General features: G+C 43.3%; 1 protein-coding gene across 1 annotated transcript in view; it reads right to left on the minus strand.

Annotated features, from left to right (window-relative positions):
- Positions 1-2,083: 2,083 nt before the first annotated feature.
- lama1 (laminin, alpha 1) overlaps positions 2,084-21,264 on the minus strand; it is a gene marked incomplete at both ends in the record, with an annotated part of 52,885 nt that continues 33,704 nt past the window's right edge. The window contains 39 exons of the mRNA XM_080854764.1: positions 2,084-2,244; positions 2,541-2,757; positions 2,999-3,132; positions 3,605-3,758; positions 4,188-4,340; positions 4,629-4,818; positions 5,773-5,879; positions 6,352-6,535; positions 6,635-6,820; positions 7,214-7,365; positions 7,576-7,743; positions 8,123-8,237; positions 8,428-8,569; positions 8,828-8,972; positions 9,083-9,233; positions 9,433-9,557; positions 9,850-9,997; positions 10,305-10,438; positions 10,791-10,934; positions 11,356-11,510; positions 11,788-11,967; positions 12,354-12,470; positions 12,726-12,825; positions 12,936-13,074; positions 13,424-13,587; positions 14,447-14,563; positions 14,902-15,112; positions 15,616-15,772; positions 15,948-16,059; positions 16,234-16,332; positions 16,483-16,625; positions 17,146-17,339; positions 17,860-17,946; positions 18,430-18,548; positions 18,960-19,100; positions 19,442-19,562; positions 19,735-19,862; positions 20,408-20,593; positions 20,966-21,145. Coding sequence (XP_080710890.1) covers positions 2,084-2,244; positions 2,541-2,757; positions 2,999-3,132; positions 3,605-3,758; positions 4,188-4,340; positions 4,629-4,818; positions 5,773-5,879; positions 6,352-6,535; positions 6,635-6,820; positions 7,214-7,365; positions 7,576-7,743; positions 8,123-8,237; positions 8,428-8,569; positions 8,828-8,972; positions 9,083-9,233; positions 9,433-9,557; positions 9,850-9,997; positions 10,305-10,438; positions 10,791-10,934; positions 11,356-11,510; positions 11,788-11,967; positions 12,354-12,470; positions 12,726-12,825; positions 12,936-13,074; positions 13,424-13,587; positions 14,447-14,563; positions 14,902-15,112; positions 15,616-15,772; positions 15,948-16,059; positions 16,234-16,332; positions 16,483-16,625; positions 17,146-17,339; positions 17,860-17,946; positions 18,430-18,548; positions 18,960-19,100; positions 19,442-19,562; positions 19,735-19,862; positions 20,408-20,593; positions 20,966-21,145 — 5,760 coding nt within the window. The remainder of the gene's footprint in view (positions 2,245-2,540; positions 2,758-2,998; positions 3,133-3,604; positions 3,759-4,187; positions 4,341-4,628; positions 4,819-5,772; positions 5,880-6,351; positions 6,536-6,634; positions 6,821-7,213; positions 7,366-7,575; positions 7,744-8,122; positions 8,238-8,427; positions 8,570-8,827; positions 8,973-9,082; positions 9,234-9,432; positions 9,558-9,849; positions 9,998-10,304; positions 10,439-10,790; positions 10,935-11,355; positions 11,511-11,787; positions 11,968-12,353; positions 12,471-12,725; positions 12,826-12,935; positions 13,075-13,423; positions 13,588-14,446; positions 14,564-14,901; positions 15,113-15,615; positions 15,773-15,947; positions 16,060-16,233; positions 16,333-16,482; positions 16,626-17,145; positions 17,340-17,859; positions 17,947-18,429; positions 18,549-18,959; positions 19,101-19,441; positions 19,563-19,734; positions 19,863-20,407; positions 20,594-20,965; positions 21,146-21,264) is intronic.

Here is a 21,264-nt window from a genome sequence, read left to right on the forward strand (position 1 = left end):
GAGTTGACGTTGTGATGCCTATTTGACATCTTTTCAGCATGAATCGGACCGACTCTGTACCGGGCCATGTGTTTCACCTTCACATGATTACCTGCCGATACGGTTCCCCACCTGCCAACGAACTTAAGTTTTGTGGTGTTGAGTAGTATGGCGCTTATACCTGCAGCAGTTGCATTGACCTGTAAAACATTGTTTACATAGTCCGCAATGCTCAGGAATTACATTGCTATATATTTTTCCCCCTCTGAAACATCAATGTAGCAAAAATACCTTTTGTAATGTAAAGGATGTTGTGTATAATGTATTCTAATGTGTGCTGCATACAGCTGAGGATTTTGTATTCTTTTGTTTTATATCATCATATATGCCACTGCCAACAGTACTTACGTTTGCCTTGAATCAACAGCTGCTCTGATCTATTGAAATCATATATCATGAACTACAGCATTAAATGAATACATTGAAAGAGACAAGAAAAATGTAACAGGTGTTGAGTTGATTCCATTTTTTTCTCTCTCAAGCCCTTAGTGCTCTTTGAAGTATAGCTGTGTAACAGATGGCTGAATTTAAGGGGAAATGCACTGCAGAACATACTGCAGAATGTCATTTGACAATGGCTTCCAGTCAAGAGTGTGACATAACTCACTAACAAGAGGCCTTGCTGTCACTGTAACCCTCAGGGGTGGCTGGCTTGTTATTGTCTCTCTGAAGTGGTGACGAATGGCGATCACGTGTCACAGCACAGATCCCAGGTTGCCTCCCTGTCTCACTCATATGAGTTTTTCTTCAGAACTTCACAAATATATCAGACCAAAGACCACTAGTTATCCATCATATCCATTATCCATCATTAGTTATTCAGACTGGTTCTGTGACACGCAGTCAAATACTGTGGAAAATGTGCATTACAATGTTGATCATCCTCGTTCATTGTTTGCTCTCTAAAGGGACTTGAACTGGTCATGGTACAAAATCAGGTTTAGAAGAAGTGAGTCAATTGTTCTGAATGCAGTGGAATTGCTATGAATGTACAATAGAAACACTGTCAACGTGATGGGAAGCCTGGCATGCCTACTTGTGTATACACGCTTACAACACCTGATCTTGCACATCTGTCTGCAGTATGACGACCCCCCCCCCCCCACCCCCCCCCCCCACACACACATTATATTTCTAGACCACCATGACTTTAGAAGCAGAGTCTGCAATTCTCGGGAAATGTTGTTGATATCTGAGCTCAACTGCCAATCAAATTGCACCCTTCCCATGTTGATTGGCTGGAATTGTTTACGGCTTGGTCTGAGCGGCCGTGTTTGTTTTCCATTTACAGCGTCAGGACTGTGTGTGAGCGCCAGAGCTTTTGTTGGGTGCACACTCCAGATTGGCAGCTAGGGAAAAGTTGTCAAAAATTGTATTGGGATGGCAGACTCTACCTTTAAGCCTTAAATGTAAAGGAGGGCTCTCCCATGCTCAAGGTCCTAGGTTCTAACCCACAGCTTAGAGCAGTTATACGTATCAAGTTTTTGACATGGACCACACTAATGGAGTATATGAGCAAGCACTCAAGGCACAGACAGCTATGCCATAGTAAGGGATGTTTCTACCAGACAATTATGGATGGATTCATCAATTTAGACAAAATCAATGGTAATCATTATTTTAACGTTTTTTTTTTAGTGAGCTTGTTTATTCTGCTAGTGACAGCATCCTTAGGAAAACATCTAATTGGGCTTGTTATCAGAGGCCCTGACTGGGTTCATTATAAACTCAATAATTAAATTGTTACAAAGACATTTTCCTGAGAATTTCATTGCATTTATTGCATTGTGACAGACATGATTCTAAATTCATTTTAGACACATTTGAAATGCTATTGACCTTTTAATACTCATGTTACCATTCCCTGACATCCATGTCTGAAATGAACATTCAAAACATCATATTTTAGACAAACAGTGACCTTTTTAAAAACAATTATGGATTTTCTTTTTTCAAAACAAAAACAAATAATTATTACATTTTTTATACAAAACATTATACACAGAGAGGTACGGAATGTTCCGGGGGAAAGGGAGCGAGTGTTTTAGGCGGTTCTCCCAGGGCAGGAGTTGGGAGTGACACCATGGAGGAGGAACGCTGAGCCGAAGTCCAAGACATCAGTCACGTGACCTTTGTAAATACGCAGGTTACGCATGCAGCCTTGGAACGCAGTCTTTGTGGTCAGGCAGTTCTGCTTCACATCAGCTGTACATGTGACAGAAAGAAAGAAGTTAGAGATTCTTGTCAGAAACAAGAACAAGAAATGCAATTAAAAGAAATATATATAAAAATAGCATATATATACATAGTATAATAAAAAGTATATACATATTTATTAAACATTTTCTAAGGGATGATGAGCATTAAACACCAACAGTATCAATATGACTTATAGTATATTCTTCACCTACATAAAGCAGAGAAAGTAAAGGAATAAGCAGAAACAGAGAGTGTGAAAAAAAGAGAGAGGGAGAGATACAGAGGGGCCGTGTTTCTCATACCTGGATATCCTCCCACGTAGATGGGGTTTTTGGTTTCGGCAGAGGTGGATGAGAGGTAGGGGTTGGGCGTGGTGACGGTGAGCCCGTCCACAGTGATGCTGATGCTGTTCTTGAACTTCTTGGCCACCACAGTGTGCCAGCGGCCATCGCAGAACCAGCGACTGCTCCGCGAGGATGCAAAGGTACGGCCTGCCCCGTTGTTCACGTTAAAGACCACCTGTATAAACACACATGCTTATTATAACAGCTTCACCAAGTCCAGACAGAGTACACAATGAGGCTGCCATGATGACACAAGAGCCAAAGACAATGAAACACATTTTATTATATAGTATGTTCATATATAAGTTCATTTAATCAGGTTTCATATTTAAATACCTTTCAATTAATGTTTTTGTATTGACTGTAAAAAGTGGATTCATGATCATGTCTGACATTGATTACTGATTATTGATTACCTGTCCATTGACCAGCTCCAGGCCAATGGCATCAATCTTGGGGCTGCTGACTCCCAACAGAACTCCGTCTAGTCCGGTAGAGCGGAACTCCAAACTCACGGTCACGTCCGAGCCCACATTGTAGCCCTCTTTAACTGGGGGAGCAGACAGAACAGAGAGAACACAGAACATAAATACTCCTCTTCTATTAGGGTACAGGCAGTTTTTTTTTTTTTTTTTTTTACTTTTGGAACAGAGAACACAGAACCTTAATGCCCCTTTTTGATTGGGGTACAGGGAAGAAAGAACAGGGAACATAAATACCCCTCTTTGATTTGGGTACAAGGAACACACAACAGGGAACATTAATGCCCCTTTTTGATTAAGGTAAAGAGAACAGAGAACACGTCCCTCTTCCCTAGACTTTCATGGCCCTTTCATAGGGTAGAGAACAGTGACGACAGTGTCAACCATGTGTGTAGGTGTGCATCTCGGCATGCGTGTATGTTCAGTCTGCCTATGTGTAACCGTATGGAGGACCCATTGTAAATGTTGATGAGTAAATATGAAGCAGTGAAGTAGATGGCCAGTTGTGCACTGGCGCTCTGCATCTCTGTGTGCACCCACCGAATGCTGCGTATCCACTGCCACTGAAGAAGGTGCCCTCCTGCGCCGAACTGAAACACTCGCCGGTGGCGTGCGCCGAGAGTGGCCTCTTTGTGTTCATCTTCACGCTGTTCAGCAGCACGCCCTGAACGCAGCCCGCCAGACTGTGGGTCACCTGGGTCAGGGCAGGCCAGACAGAGGGTTACTTAATTGCCAAGGGTACATGCAGACCTCTGGCATGCACCTTTAGACCCGAGCTCATGCTATCCAATTGCAAAGAGCTACTACTACATAAGAGATTCACTTTCACACAGTGCAACTGCAAGTGTCTAATTGCAGTAACATTACCAAATAACCCAATCAACGTAAATGAAACATTTAAACTGCGGTCATATAACAACACATGTACAAAATGATTACATTAACCATGACTTCACGTTGACCAGATACAAGTAATTACATTTAATTAGTACAACATATTTGTTTTCATAGTCCAAGGACATACTGTATGCACTGACAAAGTAACACTTTACATAAAGAGCAGGTGGGAGATGGGAGTGGGAAGGGAAGGGAAGGTAGGATGAGGATGAGGATGCAGACGTACATTTCCGATCCTCCGGGTTATGTAGGTGGCAGGCAGGCCTCCCAGATAGAGGTTTCCTTCCACGTCAAGAGTGTGCCCTTTGGCCTGAACGCGATTGGACTCCTCTCCATCAACACTGATCTTTACATTCTTCTTACCAAACTCTGTCTTTACCTGCACACACACAAACACAAACACACACACACACACACAAGACATCATATAGTCAGTGTCTCTATCAGGTGTAAAACAGAGAGATAAACAGATAATGAAAAAATACAGAAAACCTATAAAGTATTCTAACTCAAGACTACTCAAGCACGAGCTCGGGTCTAAAGTGCATGTACACCCTATAATATTTCTGTGAGTGGTGGTATTTGTCGTTTCCACTTAGGCTGACCCGAGTACGAGTGAAACAGTGATGAGGGCCGAGTATGAGAGGACATGGCAGACATGACTCACGGTGTGCCAGAGGCCGTCGTTAATGCGCTTGGGCAGGGAGGCGGTGGCAGGCCCTTTGCCCAGGTCACAGGTGAAGAAGAGGTGCCCACCATGCACCTGCAGCACAGCGTAGTCCATCTGATTGGCATTGGCCATGTAGAACAGCACGCCGCTGCCAGCAAACGTGCGCACCGAGAGCTTCACGGAGAAGCTGCCAAAATAAAACATGAAGATAACGGGATGTTGAATTAGTAAAAGCACAGAGGAAATACAAACACCATCAAATATTTAACTTCACATTTTATTTTTTACTGATGTAGAAGACCTATTTTTTAAAGAACTACATAGATGATACATACAAAATGTATTCTTTTTGTCAACAAAAAAAACATCAGTCAATGCACTTTGGTTTCGTTCTCACCATTCTGTAATATATAAAGTAAAAGAAGACATGAAGACCCTTTTTTCATTCATTGTCCTCCACTCATGACTGCTCCTAAATCAGTGAATGACTACATGTCTGACACAGGCTGCCTCAGAGGACCTACACAGGATCACTGTTTCTACTGTGTGTGTCTCTTGTGTGTGAAACTCCATCAGCACATGAATAAGACATGAGTGAGAAAGAGAGAGAGAGAGAGAAAGAGAGAGAGAGAGAAAGAGAGAGAGAAAGAGAGCTGAGCCTGGAGACTCTGATGTAATGGAGACACGAAGGGGGAAAAAATCAGGTCATTACCTAATGAGCAGCTATTAAATATGCACTCCGTTTTTTAACTAATATGTTGTGAGTTGTAAAGCATGAATATCTATCTCAGGATGAGGAACACCATCACTACAGAGAGTATGCCTGATAATGATGAGGTGTTTGATGTTTGGTCTCTGACAGAGATGATATGGAAATGGATGTATACTGCCTCTAGGGGAGAAGAGCAATGCTGTTGTGGTGTCTAGGGATGTATGTCTTGTACTAAGTCATCCCCGCATACAGATGTTTCTGTCCAATGATTTGCTCTGTCTACAGTCCAATATGAAAGCTTATATCTTCAGCCCACTAGGCTGACTTGACAAATGACTATTTGAGGCATCCCTGAGTTTTTCTGCCAAATAAGGGCTTGTTGCGGCAGGGCCTCTGGGTGGAATGTGAGGGAATCACGGCTCAGCTCACCTTGTTCTCACTGTCCTGTTTTTGAAGGCCAGGATCATGTGGCTGTTCCTGGACAGCCCAAACTGGTGGGATTCACCGAGGGTTCCTGTGTCGTCCATGGTAGCACACTGAGAGAGAGAGAGAGAGAGAGAGAGAGAGAGAGAGAGAGAGAGAGAGAGAGAGAGAAAGAGAGAGGGAGAGGGAGAGAGAGAGAGAGGGAGAGAGATTATTATGAGAAATACTATGATACAAGACACTTGTGGTCAGAGGCCAGAGTACACTTCATGCGGGAGATAATGAGAAGAATGAATCATTCTGTTTCCACAGACTAATCACACAGGCAGCCAAAGAATGCTACTTAGTCATAATCACATAACCAAGAACGCTTCTCATTCATTATGAAATAATGAAGAATGTTTCTCAGTGGCCTCTTCGAAATTTGCCTCACTGGTGCCCCTCTTAGTTGGGATCCTTGAGTATCCATGTTGTGATTTATAATATGATATTACGATCTGATATTCTATTTTTGGTAACATGTGTAGTGATCTGGTTGTGAATGCATGGTGGTGTTATGGGTTTTGGGAGTCGTATCACGCTTACAGAGGTGGAGCCTGGTGTGATGGCGCTGAGTTCAGTTGGAGGTGCCAGGGGGGGTTTGGCCGGGTCAGGGGTGGGCTCTAGATCCGTCTCGTCGGGCAGAACCACCCGTTTGGGCCGTTCCTCCAGGAGACAGCTGTCCATGTCAACTCCCTCGTACCGCAGGGCACTGGACAGGTCCAACAGCCTGATGAAAGACAAGGATTATGAGAATTTAGACAGTCGGTTTCAGAAAGCCCGTATCTGTATGCTACTGGTGCTTAGTGTTTGTGCTCGTCTCACTCACTCGGTGTTCAGGGCGAGGTTCCTGATGCAGCCGTAGAAGGATGTGCTGATTGAGAGCACGCTGCTGCCCTCTCCTGGTGGGACTCCTCCCACGTAGAAGTGGTCCAGGATCAGTGAGCCTTTATCGGCCGAGGAGCCCAGTCTCACTGAGGTCTGGTGGTCCTCATCCACCAGCACGTGCATCGTCCTGGAAAGAGAGACAGATTCATCTTTAATGAGTGTGTGTATACCATACAGGACTGAGAAATCAGGTAATTAGTTATCAGTAATGAATAATTAATCATGTTCTGAGAGTAGTTTTTCCAAAGCAGATACTTTGATTTAAAAGTACATTTAAAAAATATTAAAGTAGGTGTTATTCATGTGATTCACATGTAATTTTAGAATAGGCAAGGTTAAAGCTGTACACAATGGAGAAGTATTGCGTAAACACTATGGCATGAGTAGTGGCATGAGTATTTACACATTCAGGGTTGGTGGAGGCTGAAAAAAGCATATCCCACATTCCTTACTGCTGGGGTAAAAAACATTATCCCTTTGCCATGGCAACCCAGTGTTTGTGTCAGTGAGTGATGTGCACCTTTTGCTCCTCTGCAGGATGAGAGAGTGCTCTTTCCCATCAGCAAAGGTTCCTGTCGAGGATCTGATGACAGCTTTGTGGGAACTCCCTCCCTCAGCCATGTTTACATGGACCTCCAGTCGACCAGACACGAGCATGACAGCCAGGAAAGGCTGCAGGGAGGGGGCCAGAGGGAGACAGAGCGAGAGAGAGAGAGAGAGAGAGAGAGAGAGAGAGAGAGAGAGAGAGAGAGAGAGAGAGGTTAGGTACGACTTAAATAAGCTACGAACTTGAATGACTTCCACAGTTGACTGAATTCCCATACACACGTTTGTGGTACATTTCTAGGTACCTCAAGAGCCAGCATCCTAACATAAATGTACCTGGTGTGTCTGTCGACGCTTGCGGTTCGCCATCTTGCCAAAGCCAGCAAGGATCAGGCCTGACTCATTCTTTGTGGAGAAGGTGGCCATGAGCTCCATCTGGGGATCCAGGCTGATGGAGGGCATCTCCAGGAAACCTCCACCCAGCACTGACATCCTGCGGATGGGCTACAAAACACACAAAGATACGTGTCCATATGTTAATCGTTACATACTGTGGATGGGCTACAAAACACACAAAGATATGTGTCCATATGTTAATCGTTACATACTGTGGATGGGCTACAAAACACACAAAGTGTCCATATGTTAATCGTTACATACTGTGGATGGGCTACAAAACACACAAAGATACGTGTCCATATGTTAATTGTCACATACTGTGGAAACTACGAACACACAAAGACACATGTCCATATGTTAATTGTCACATACTGTGGATGTATTAAAAATAAAACAATTCGCACAGATGTTACCACTGGAAATGTAGAGCAATAAGTCATAATGTCAGAATTTACTTTACTTGAAAACTTTCTTCAGGTCTTACCTCTAGAACACAACCTTTCTTTACACCATAGGAATTCCTCAGCAAGTCAAAGTTTGTGCGAGCAATCTCCACGTTTTTGATGCATCCTACATATGAGCGTGCCACCACCTGCCTCCTGCACAGATGAAACACTTGTTTTCAGTTAAATATGTAACGGCTTTCATTAAAATAAAAACATATTAAGTTGTATCACTGATGGGTATGAACCATGATTTTGGTACAGTGGCAGTTGCTAAGGAACTCGGTTTAAGACGTTAAGACAGAGAATTGTGCTTGTCCTGAGACTGAGTCAGCGTAGCTCTTACCTGATTGGTCGAGACATAGGGAGGCCTCCGATGTAAATGGGGTCGAGGTCGGAGCGGTTGAGGTCGGACGCCCCATCTGGAGCTTCTTTCTCTGTGACCTCACGCTCTGAGGGGTTGTCTGCTGCCATGACAGCCAAATAGCCTTTGGAAACAACACACATCTCATCATACATGTCATTTTACTATGGGGTACACTAGCATGCAAATATTAATAATATACTGATAGTTAATATTCATTTAATAAACATGGACGCTTATCGATGAGCACTATTTCAAAAATATTTGTTACGGTAATAGAGACCTAAACCCAGCAAGACCTCGCAAGAGCACAAAAACCTTAAAAATGTTAATTCATTTGCTCATGTATTCATTCATTGCTTGCTTAAGACTGTGGTCCCACCTTTGCGTTTATTTCTCTGCAGGGCAATTTTGTACCAGGTTCCTGTGTTGTAGACTTTGGTGGTTGTCATAGTGAGGGGTCCAGATCCCAGTTCAAAGGTCAAACGCACTTTTCCGTCCACCAGCTCAATGGACAAAAAGTCTCTCTGCAAAAATATTAAGAAAAAAGAATGAGCACAATGAACACTGTGCTTATCCTTTCCTTTTGACATTTATGTTGATATGATGGTGCATGGTATGGCGTATCGTGTATCACCGTTCCGTTTGATGCCAGATAGAGAAGAAGGCCATTGGGTGAGAGAGTCTTGAAGAACATCACGATACTGGTGGCTGTCGAGCGGAGGGACTTCTCCACCACAGAGTATCCGCTGCCATCGAAATGGAAGGAGGTCTCCTCTGCCTGAGGACTACAAGGGAAAACATGGAGGAGGATGTATTTAGTTTGGATGTATTGGATTTACACAATTGGATGATGAAAATCTCAAGCAGAATTCAGGTCAGGTCAAATAACCCAGGGGCTACCAACATACAAACTAGTTGTGATAAATGTAGTTATGAATAAACCGAATGGATAACAACAAATGTTTCTGAGCTACATGACAGTACCTCTTGAAGCAGCCACGACACTGTCCTTCTCTCTCTGCATAGTTCCATAACCCGATGTTCTTCTCGTTCAGCGAGGCTTCTCCCATACAGCCCTTGAACTGCTTTAACTTCACTGCTGAGGACTTCTGCAGAGAAATTAACAGGAAAATATACGGTTTGAGTGTTGGTTCCTGGAGAACACCAATGTTCAAAGTAGTGAAGAAGGTAAAAATTCAGTTTTGTTGATGCACTCATTACAATGCACCATGATCCTACTCAACCTATGCTTTCAGACAGCTAAACCTTCTATCTCCTGGTTGAAGAACTGTGATGAACTCGGCTACTGTATTCGAGTGATAGGCATGTATTGAGATTACAGGAAGGACCTCCATTTTCTGATCAAAGATGATCCATTCTGTCAGAGGCACATTGTCTCACCTTGATTTGTTTGCCTAGACCACCAACAAATATCCAGGTGTCCTTAGTGATGTCCATGACTGTAGATGACCCTGGGGCAGTTGCCTTTACTGTTGGCAAGGGCGCAGAATCCAGCTGCTGAACTGTCAGTGTGCCATGCTTGCCGAAACTGTGGAAGCAAAATGATCAGTGTTTACTGTTTTTTGTCAAGTACACCGTGTGAAGTTTTAAATATTGTATTGAGTGTGAAAAACTGTAAATCTACTATTATGTTTATATGTATTCTAGAATATATTGTACATGATTTTATACATTTTATTAATAAATTCATGGTATGTACTTTAAATCAGCACTTTGTCCATTGTATATCATCATATTGAATGAATATAAGCTCTCACAGTAAATATTACAATTACAATTAGTACCCTAGTACTTCTGAGGATGAGTTTTGGTTTTGGTAAAAAAGCAAAGCTTACCGAGTTGCGTTAATCCGTTGCCACTTATTGTTGTTGATCTGCACGTCGGGGTACTCCAGCTTGGCGTGACCTGACCCAGCGTCCCACGTGAATGACACCTTCCCATGATGCATCTCCAGGGCCATAAAGTCCGCCTGACGGAGAGAAATCACACCCAAATTAGATAATCATATGCAAAACAATCAAAGCTCACAAAGATGAACATTTATACTTTTCCCTTTGTAAGGCACTTATCTGAATCAATCTAGCATAGAATAAATATACCCATTTCAACAACTGCTACAGAAACATGATCTCATTAATTTGCCTCACATATAGTATTTTTAGCTTTGGCATTTTCTACCACTGTGCTCTATTTTGCTATGGCGCTACACTGCAGGCTATGGCGTGTGCTGAATACTAATCACCTTGACCTGGGCAACATTTGTAGTCATGGCACTGCTTCAGTCATACAACTGATACAAAAACACTGAATTTCAGGCTTACGGCGGAGCTGCTGCCCATGTAGAATAGCAGGTTGTCGGGTTCGGTCGTCTTCACTGTCAGGGTGACGGTGTTGATGTTGCTGGAGGAGACCTCAGGCTTGTAGGCCCTGACGCAGTCGTGCTCTGCCAGTACTGCCACTTTGATCTGAAAGTCGGGGGTTAAAGAACGAGGGCAAATTAGTGTTAGTGTCACTTGATTGGTCATCAAAGTCGAAAAAGTAAGCTGTTGAGGAAAGTAGACTGATGACAGATAGTTGAGTTGAGCGAAGATTTCTATGTATTTCTTCTGAGTATGTGCGTATCCACGTGAACTTGTAAAACATCAGTGTGTTTGCATTGGCGTGTTTGTTTGTGTGTGTGTGTGGGGGGGGGGGGGGGGGGGGGGGGATACAGACAGAATGTGTGAGAGCTGAGAGAGTGTGTGCATCTGTGACATCACTGTGTATCACTGCCCGCTTGTGTTAGTCAGTATCTTAGCTTTAACGAGACAAGACAAACGTCTGTACATCTGACTCGTGTGTGAGTGTGCATGTGTGTGTGTTTGTGTGTCTGCACGCTGCACTGACCGAGGCGGCCTGCCTGCGAGCTTGGCTGATCATCTCTTTGATCTCGGACAGGTTCCTGCTCAGGTTCTCCCCCAGCGTCTTCAAAGGCTTCATCCTGTCAAAGAGACGCTCCGTCCACACCTCCACCTCATTCAGCTTCGACGCCGCCTCACTGGCTGCAGGGGAAGGAAGACACGGACATCTCATTCTCACAATGCATCACATAATATCCATCACTACACACTCATTTATGGCTATAATTTGTTAACACATTTCATATCATATCTTCTTCAAAATAAAGCAGACAAAACTTTGCTAAGCAACTTCTGCACATAATTGTGTGTTTTACAGCCGTACTTGTGCCCTACAGCATTGTAACTTGTGACCCTAAAATCTCAATCCTGGGCAGTTTGAGATAAAAACAGACCACTCTGTCGCTGAACTTTAACGTACTGGTCTTTTCTGAGTCGGTGACCATCTCGTTGGTGCCCCTGGCGGTGCTGTTGGCTTCGGCCACGGTGGTTGTGGACTGCTCCAGCTTGACCTGCAAGTGCTCTAGACGACCCAGAGCCTTCAGCAGAGAGGCGTTGACCCCCTCCACCTGCTCCTTGGTCTCCTGGATCTGTTTGCTACCTGTAAGAGAGAGACAGGAAAGACGATAATAAAGAAATGGTTCTTTAAGCTATAATATTTGGGAGAAACCACCTGAAAAATCAGCTAATTTGGACAGAAAAGCACAAGACTCTGGTGCTTAGGGTGAATGAATTATCACTGTTGATAATTCTAATACCAGAATAACAGAAATCATCAAATTCCATATAGGCTTCATTTGGAGCAAAAAGCTAAACAGTTTTTGCAGGACCCTGTGACTCCCCAAATTAAGCCCATGGTATTTGCTTATTAGTTTCACATTAAGAATAGTTATTCACTGAATTATATTGCACTAGTACATCACTCTACAACAATCAGCAGAACAATCTGTCCTAAATACAGTCAAGGAGTCTGCAATAGTGACGCACCACTGGGAAGGTCCTTGAGGAATGTAGATGCCTCTGGGATCAGCTGGCTTATGTTGCGGATGTTGGCTTTGGCCAGAGCCAGCCTGTCAGTCACATCAGTGAGATTCACAACAAGACCTGCAGAGAAGCAAAGACTGAGCCATTAGCACAGACCATTAGCACAGACGGGAGCACCAGCTATGCCCCCATGTACGATATTGACCAAGGCCTAATGAATATTCATTTGTTTGTACCTGCATGTGTGGGTATTTGAGTTAGTGTATGACTGTGTGTTTGTGTGTTTATGTGTACATCTGCATGAGTCACAGGTGTGTATGTCTATGAATGTGTGTGTAGGCATTAGTGTCTGTGTGTGTGTATATGGGTACAAACCATCACTGTAGTTGCTCATGCGGTAGCTCTTCTCCAGGACGTCCATGCTACGCTGCAGGGCCCGTCTTCCTTGTTCATTCATTGGCTCCTCTGACTGAGTCTACAACAAACACCAAAATCCATCTTTTACCTTGGGGAACGTCTCTCTCTCTCCAAAGAGGTACCGTAAATGGCCAAAATAACCCTTTCTATTTGTTTGGCTTGGCTCACCTGGTTGAGTACGTGAGTAGCATTCTGGATGGCAGTCAATGCTAAGTCCTCAGCTGCCTGAATGTCTCCTCGGATGTTAGTGTTGGCCTGGGCTGCAATGGTGGCATTATCTGAAGCTCCACGCACCTCAGACAAAGACCTATTCAGGAATATAATATTACAACCAGAGTTTGACAAAGCTGCACAATAACTCATAAATGAGGGATTATTTTTGCTTTATTGGCATGGTTACGTGATTAAGCATGATGGAATTGTGGTTATACTGGTGTTTTATAAATAGAAGAAATACATAAATATACACGGCCAACATCACATCACGCTCTCTCTCACACACACACACATAGAAACACACATAGACACACACACACACATAGACACACACACACACACACTTGTTGTGAGCCTCTCATTCTCTCTCACACACACACACACACACACACACACATAGAAACACACATAGACACACACAGACAGACACACACACGCACATGTTGTGAGCCTCTGCCTCTTCGTGCAGTGCCTTGGCGTGGTCCTCGGCCCTGTAGACTATCTGCAGAGCGTCTCTCTTGCTGAGGTCCATGACCAGCATGTCCACGTGCTTCCTCAGAGTGGGGTAGCGCATCTCCAGCTCATCACGTGTCTCCTCCAGAGTCTACAGCAACACAACACAACACAGTCACACCAGGACCAACAGCTACTCTGTGAAACAGAACCTGTACATTTTAAATACTCTCATTTGTAAAATTAGATCACTCTCGTTTAAATTTTACAGTGTGGCACTGCCACATATAAATGCCAGTAGATCACACCCTCACACATACCCCAGTTTAGTAATAAAGTTTACGTTAAACTGTTGAGGTAGTAGTGAGGGAGTAAAGATAAAGCCCTAAAGAGAAAATCACTCTTTACTTATACCTGTAAATGGTGACATGGTTTACTTTATTTGTATTTTCTGTGTATAATTTGCTGTAAGGACTTTTACTGATTCTTACAGGAAAAGGGGACTTTTTAAAAAGCACACCTGAAGAACAGACAGGCAGACAGTGCATGTGTGGGACACCTGGAATACTTTGTTATTTAGAACGCTAGCCATGTTTATTTCTTGTTAATTGAATGTTCTTGACTACATTTTAGAGACATAAGGAGTTATGAGTTATTTATTGTTGTAATTTGCACCTCTATAATGTTTAAGAAAAATGTACAGTTTGAGTTTCTCTAAAGAAGACAATTTAGTATAACAATAGCATTTCAAAGGAAAGCTATGCATTCATTTAGGCTTGAAGGAATAAAACTAGACCTGTCCATAGATAACAGGGGGATTGACTACCATGTTACACAGCTAAAGGATATATCAAGAGGCCTGCTTCTCTGGTATTTGTCTGTGTCAATATACCTGCACTGTGCCAGTCATTAGTCTGTGTGGTTGTTTGTGGATGTTGTTATGGAGGAGCATTGGTATGGGGCTATAGGAGGAATGCATGATGATAAGTGAAATGGTTTTGTGGACGTACAGATGTGATGTTGTCCATGTCTCCACCGATGTTCAGAGCATCAGTCAGGAGGTCCTGGGCCTCCTCCATCTGTGAGGTCACTTCCTGGGTGTTGGTGCTCACGTTGTGCTTCAAAGTCTATTGATAAATCACAACAACAGATTTGTGATTAGACCAAAGCTAACATGGAGAGTAGTCTATTTCTGTATAGATCCAAGGATACTACAATACATAGTCACATTACAGGCTTAGAACTACTGCAGTCATTTAAAGATATTTTACACAAAATAAAGATATCTTAAATTAGTTGTTCAAGGACTGATAATGTACGTTTGCCTGTTACGTTACATTATTCTGAATCATATAATTTCTTTATTATCATCAAATTATATATGACTCAATCACAGAAATCAATACACTGCTCTGATGGCTTTGAAGATGCTCTCAGTTAGTGTTGATGTGTTTTTGAGACTCACAGTGAACTGGTCCAGGGTGATGTTGATGATGCTGAGCAGCTGAGTGGTCTGGTTGTTATGCCCCCTGGCCACCATTATGAGCTCCTTGGCCTCCTGCAGCTGATGCGTGTGATTGGACAGCGCCGTATCGATGGCCTCCATCTGAGACTCGACTGATTGGCGAGGCTCCCCAATCTGTTTCTGTACCTTCTCAAGGACTGCCACCGCCTCACTGCACAGTAAAGCAACACAGAAGTGGTTTTCGTATCACATCCCCTGGACTTTGATAGCTTCACTCTCATCTGCTAGAACATGTTTAAGTTATCAAACTCAATTTTCTATTAACTATTATCACAGGGATGAGTCAGAGAATTTGAAGGATCATACATTTAAAAAAACTAAATTATATTTACTGTATGTCTTTTCATGAATCTTTTGCCTAAATGAGGAGCATTTAGTCATGGAGACACAGGACACTAGCACAGGACTTATGCTCCAGCTTTAGTGGGGTCTCCTCTGTACAATGAATTGTTTTGGGATTGGTGTGGGTTCTTATGTACACAAACATGTCTAATAGTAACCAGCAGGTACAGAGCTGAGTAGTGAGCAGACTACTCCATGACACCTGCAGAGACGTGCTAGCAACAGGTGCTAGTGACTAAACGCTAGCAGTTCTTGTGTACAGTTCATGGCTCTGGGATTGGAGTGAGTTCTTAGAAAAGTCTCCTGACTGACCTGAGTTCAGTGAGAGCTGAGGTGTTGGCGTTGGTGATGTTGATGCCTCTTATCTGATCCAGCATGGCCTCCACTTGCCCCAGAAGGACAGTACTGTTGGTCTCGCTCATCTCCTCCTTCACTGTCTCATTCATACGACCCACCTCCTCTTCCAGAGCTGCACCAATCACAACCAGTCAAGCACATGATGCAACCAATCACCAGTTAGATGTCCTATTCTACAGACTTGACTGTTATTGCTGCCAAACAATCAAAGTCATATTACATCTATGGTCCTGATTATCATGTATAACAGCATAAAATCCATTCCCCATAAATCAATCATCCTTTACCTTGTATAGTAGCACGAGTCTTATTGATAAACTCCAGTAATGCATTGCCCTGTGTAATCCGCCGTTCTGTTGATTGGATCACGTCCTCTCCGTATTTGGACACATCCTTGGCCTGTAAGGCATTAAATTAAATGAAATTAAATTTGTATTTATTTTATTTATTACATAGAGATGGAGGCTGCAGTTCCAGTTACAGGCAGGAATAAGGACACTGTCACTTACAATCATATATTTGCAGATGATATGTTAGAAGATAGGATTAAGGTTTAAGTCTGTGGAGCCCTACCTTTTCCTCAAGGTCGTCAATTTGTTTAGTGAAGTTAGTTACAGCAGTCTCTGCCTTGTTCGTCTTATGACTCGGGCTTTTCTCCCATGACATGAGGTCCTGCGGAGAAAAACAAAATCATTTTGAACAAACAGAAATGAAAACAAAATGTTATGTACCTTTAGTTATGTTGTAATTTACTGCATATGTTCCAGGTCTGTCTCAGACGGTGCGCATTTGAATTCAGAGAGACAGTCATTTTTTTCTGACCTGAAAATGCCGCGTCTGATTCTCCAATGACAGCAGCAGACTGAAGGGGGCGAGGATGATGCCGCTCAGGTTGACAGAAGAGATGGAGATGTCCAGAACATCCAGGTCATCCAGTAAGACCCCTGTGCACTGGTCATCACAAGCTGGGCATAGAGGGGAGAGAGCAACGCATGTAATATACAACAAACAAAACAACAAAGCAAACAAACAAATCACACCAACAAAAAAACACCTTAATTATCAAATAAACCTCACATCATACATTAAAACCATGACCTAACACATAATAGATACAATTAAACACACTGAAAACTAAACTGAAGTGCCTATAAATAATTACTACAAACATAATGATTAATCATTGTTTAATGGATTTCAGATTACAGTATTCATTTGCTCATGACTAATTCATACTCATTTGTTCTCATTTTAATATGTGTACTTCTAGAGGCACTTGTTCTTGCTTGATCTGTTCTGGATTGTTTGCATCATTCTGTGGTATATTTACACAAAGATTGTGTGTGTATTTCGATTATTTTAATTGGTATGCCTTCGTATGTAAAGCTTCTGTGGTCTGTTGGGAATATTCAACCACTGTGTGTTACATGCAATGGTAAGTATGTCAGTCTCAGAGTGCTGTGCTGTGCTGTGCTGGATACTTACACACACACTGGTCTTTGATCAGCACGTGTCTGGCCTCACACTCCTCGCAGGTTTGTCCCCTCACGCCCACCTTACAGTCGCACTGACCCGTCAGGTGATGGCACACCTGATGGACAGACCCCGCCGTGCTGCACTGACACTGCTGACAGCGACCGCCTGGCTCTGAAGGGTTGCCATAGTAACCAACCGAACACCTGAAGGACGGGAACCACGACAACAACAAAAAAAAAACACTCTTGATTTAATCTCAATGTATTTTAATAGGTCTAATTTAATACAAAATGTCATTACTACAGTATCTTTTAAAAGTATTACAGCTCTTAATAACCTTAACCACAGAACTAACCCCAGACTTAACCCCAAGTACATCTGAAAAGTACCCATTACTCACATTTATGACCCTAACCCTAAAATATCCCCAACTTTTACTTCAAGTGCATGCGGTAATAACAAGTAGTAACATAGGAAGAACATTCTACTTATCAATGAGTTAACCACTGGGCACATAATGGCTAAATATTAAATGCCACATGTTAATATTATTTAAAATATTGACATAATCAGTCGTGCAGTGGTGTTTAACTGCCCCCACAGTGTCTCCCCTAAGGTAAGGTATTCTTATCTCTTACTCCTTATCATCTAATCTCTAACTCTAATGGCCCTACTCCTGTTTCCTCAAATTTAACAAGGCATCAGGTGACCTTTGACCCTCACCTCTCGCAGTAGCGGCCCTCGTAGCCTGGTTGGCAGGCGTTACAGCGGTAATCCCCAACACCCTCCAGCACACAGGAGGGACTGAAGCTGAAGGAGGAGAAAAAAACAGACAAAAGACAAACTGAGTTATTACACACACCCCTAACAGCTGGGACACTTTAAGTATAGTGAGTAGACGTATTGACATCGCATTATGAAGTGAGTGAGTGTGGAGGGAACATCTGGGCTTTGACATGGCAGGCTGTGTATACATCTGCTTTATAGCCTAGTACAGCTGGATGCTGGTGACATACTCCATATTTTTGCTTCTTTAAAACACATAATTAGGCTTCATCATAAGCAATCTGCTGAGAAGCATTTCAAATCATAGCCACTACACTGCCCTCTTCTGGCAGAGAGCTGCATGTGCAACACACAACAGACACCTGATCCCCATGACGTCCGATGTTATCAGTTTCCTTACTATGACACACACATCAACCTTAGCCTTGGCTCAGATGGGCCAGAACAAGGTCACCAGGACAAGGTGGACAGGTATCAGTAAGAGATAGTGGGGTGGTGTCCTCTTACCTGTTAGTCTGGAGTGGGCAGGCACAGAGGGAACAGTCCCTGATGGAGCCCTTCACAGCGCCGTAGTAGCCTTGGGCACAGACATGGCAGCGCTCACCGGCCGTGTTGTGCTGGCAGCCCTGGTTGGGAGAGAGAATAGACACATGGTGAGGAAGCCGGAGGAACTGGTGCACAGAGAGAGCGTCTGGTTCTCAGAACAACCTGTGCTCAGGGTTTAATGAAAAATCTGACAGAATAATGGATGGCCTTTTAGTATGATGAGTAAGTTTTTTTTCCAAAGGTAAAAAAAAGGTTGTGCAAATGGTCTTGTTTAATATAACGTTTGTCAAAGTATCAAGAAAACTTCAACTTGTAAGACAAATGGAGACGAACGAAGAACATTCTTTGTATGAGTGGAACCTAAAGTTGAACTCACAAAACTAAAAAGGCTCAAAGCACAGCTCCAAGTTAAAGACATGGCACTCTCTAATTCTGTGCCTCTGTCCCACTACACTGTGGACATGCAGACGGTTGTGTGATGGTTAGATTACCAGGCACTCTCCGGTCTCCAGCTCGCAGGACCGACTGTGGTTGTTACAACCGCAGGGCACGCAGGGCTGAATAAGCGGCCGGTTCATCCCCTTCATGTTCAGCTCCGACACCGGCTGCCTGTAGTAACCCGGGGCGCACTCCTGAGACACAGCAGACAGGAAAGACAATGGGGCCGTTTACAACCAGGACAGATACTCCCCCACCACTCCCACCCGGCCCTGCCAAGATCCCCATGCAGGGGGAGACTAACTGGGTCATGGGATGGAGTGGGAGTTGTGGGAGTCGAGTGGATACAGTGACATAGCTATTGGAATGATTTTGAGCATGCTGAAGGAGAGACAGTTACACATACTTTGTCTCAGAATTTACTTTGTGTGTGTGTGTGTGTGTGTGTGTGTGTGTGTGTGTGTGTGTGTGTGTGTGTGTGTGTGTGTGTGTGTGAGAGAGAGAGAAATGGAGAGGACTCTGTTTATGGTCATACCTGGCAGGACAGTCCTGCATAACCGCGTGGACACTCGCAGGACTCGATCAAGCCTGCCACTTCTGTGAACTCGGGCCCGTCCTCCGCATCCATCGCAATATCCATGCTGATGTTCGCGATCCTTAAAGGAAAAATGAAAAAAATATACAAATATAAAGAGTGGAAAGAGCTGATATACATATATATGACAATGGCATCAAAACATTGCAGCAAGGGTAAAGTTATTCAATAAAATGTTTTAATATATAACAGGATATAGATCATAGGGAAGAGGAAGTAGGAAGTATGCCTACCTGCTCTGCTGCAGTCCAGTTCCATATGAGGCTTTGATGGTAATGTATTCAATGTTGCTCAGGACAGACATGAAGTCTGAGTGGCTGACAGGTTTCTCAGAGACCGAGTTGAAATACTTCCATTTATGCTGTTCACAGGAAAAGCACATTTCAAAAATAATTTTAACCATTGAGAAATATATCAAGACGTAGACAAAAAGACAAACATTAAAATCTATGAATCTGTCATACGTGGTGACAGTTTTTATTCATGATTGTGTTGATGTTTCTACTGTGCGTCCTTGAACATCAAGTCATTCATACATTGAATCGATTTAATTTGTACACAAATATAGCATATATATTGGTACACATGTCAAAGGTACACCTTTTATTCCTTAAGATCTTGTCGGCATATCTCAGGTGTGTTCATGCTTTTCATCATCACATGTCATGCTTTTGTTCTTTCTCTTTATTATTCTAGCCATCCCTTTCAACACTGACATGATGCAACATGGCACAAACCATCCAGAAAAAAAAACACTGACAAAGAATGGTTTGGGAGTGACAATGATGGCAAGATGCAGGAAGAAAAGTATAAATGCACGGATGACAACAGGAGCAGTGAGTCAGTGAATTAGCACATAGATGTAGCGTGAGCTGGCATGACAGATGGGATGGTAGAGAGGCTCACCTCAGTAAGAGGGACTTCCTGTCGGGTCTTCATGCCATTCTCAGGGGCGGGCATGTCAATGTAGATGACCACCTTCTTCAGTCGACCTCCACGGATCAGAACCTGAGGCTCGTAGTTGGACAGACCTGCTGCATCCATGGCGTAGAAGACCACAGAGTACGAGAGCTTCCCTCCATAGGACAACAGCTACCAAGGAACAAGCAAATGCAAATGGCATGAAGAACCAACTGATAAAATCCTCAGTTCAAGACACCTTGTCGTTTCTACACACTATTATAATGGAATACCTTTTTATTGAATGCTATCGTTATGGTTAAATAATACAAATCTAAAGCAACCAAAAATAACATTAGGTATCATTCATAACATTGTGAAGAAAAGCCCCATCAAACCTCACCATTTAAACAAAGACATTATGATCTAATATTCTCCTTGTATTTAATGTTTAGGTTAAAAAGAACCATAGCTCATTGTCTTTAATGCATTGTCATGGGATAGACAGGCCCATACATTCCAGATGTAATGGGTAGAGTGTATCTGAGGAGCTGCAGGGCTCACCTTGTGGCCCTGGAAGTATTGTGGCAGTCTCCAGTAGTACGGCCCAGTCAGGAGGGAGTTCTGCAGCTGGCTGGTGTCCAGCAGCATCTCAGCATTCTGCACGTACACCCCCTCCAGCGTGCCCCGCAAGTTACTCTGGCTCACCACATGGAGGCGCTCTGGGTCCACTCCCAGTGTCAGCTGATGGAGGGAGAGTTTATGTGTGAGTGTTGGGTGAAGGGAGGTGTGTGTGTGGGGGGGGGGGGGGGGGGGGGGGGGATAGACAAAGAGAAAGATAGAGAAAGAATGAGAGAGAATAG

The sequence above is a fragment of the Sprattus sprattus genome (genome assembly GCF_963457725.1).
Source record: "Sprattus sprattus genome assembly, chromosome: 17".
Classification (NCBI taxonomy): Eukaryota; Metazoa; Chordata; class Actinopteri; order Clupeiformes; family Clupeidae; genus Sprattus; species Sprattus sprattus.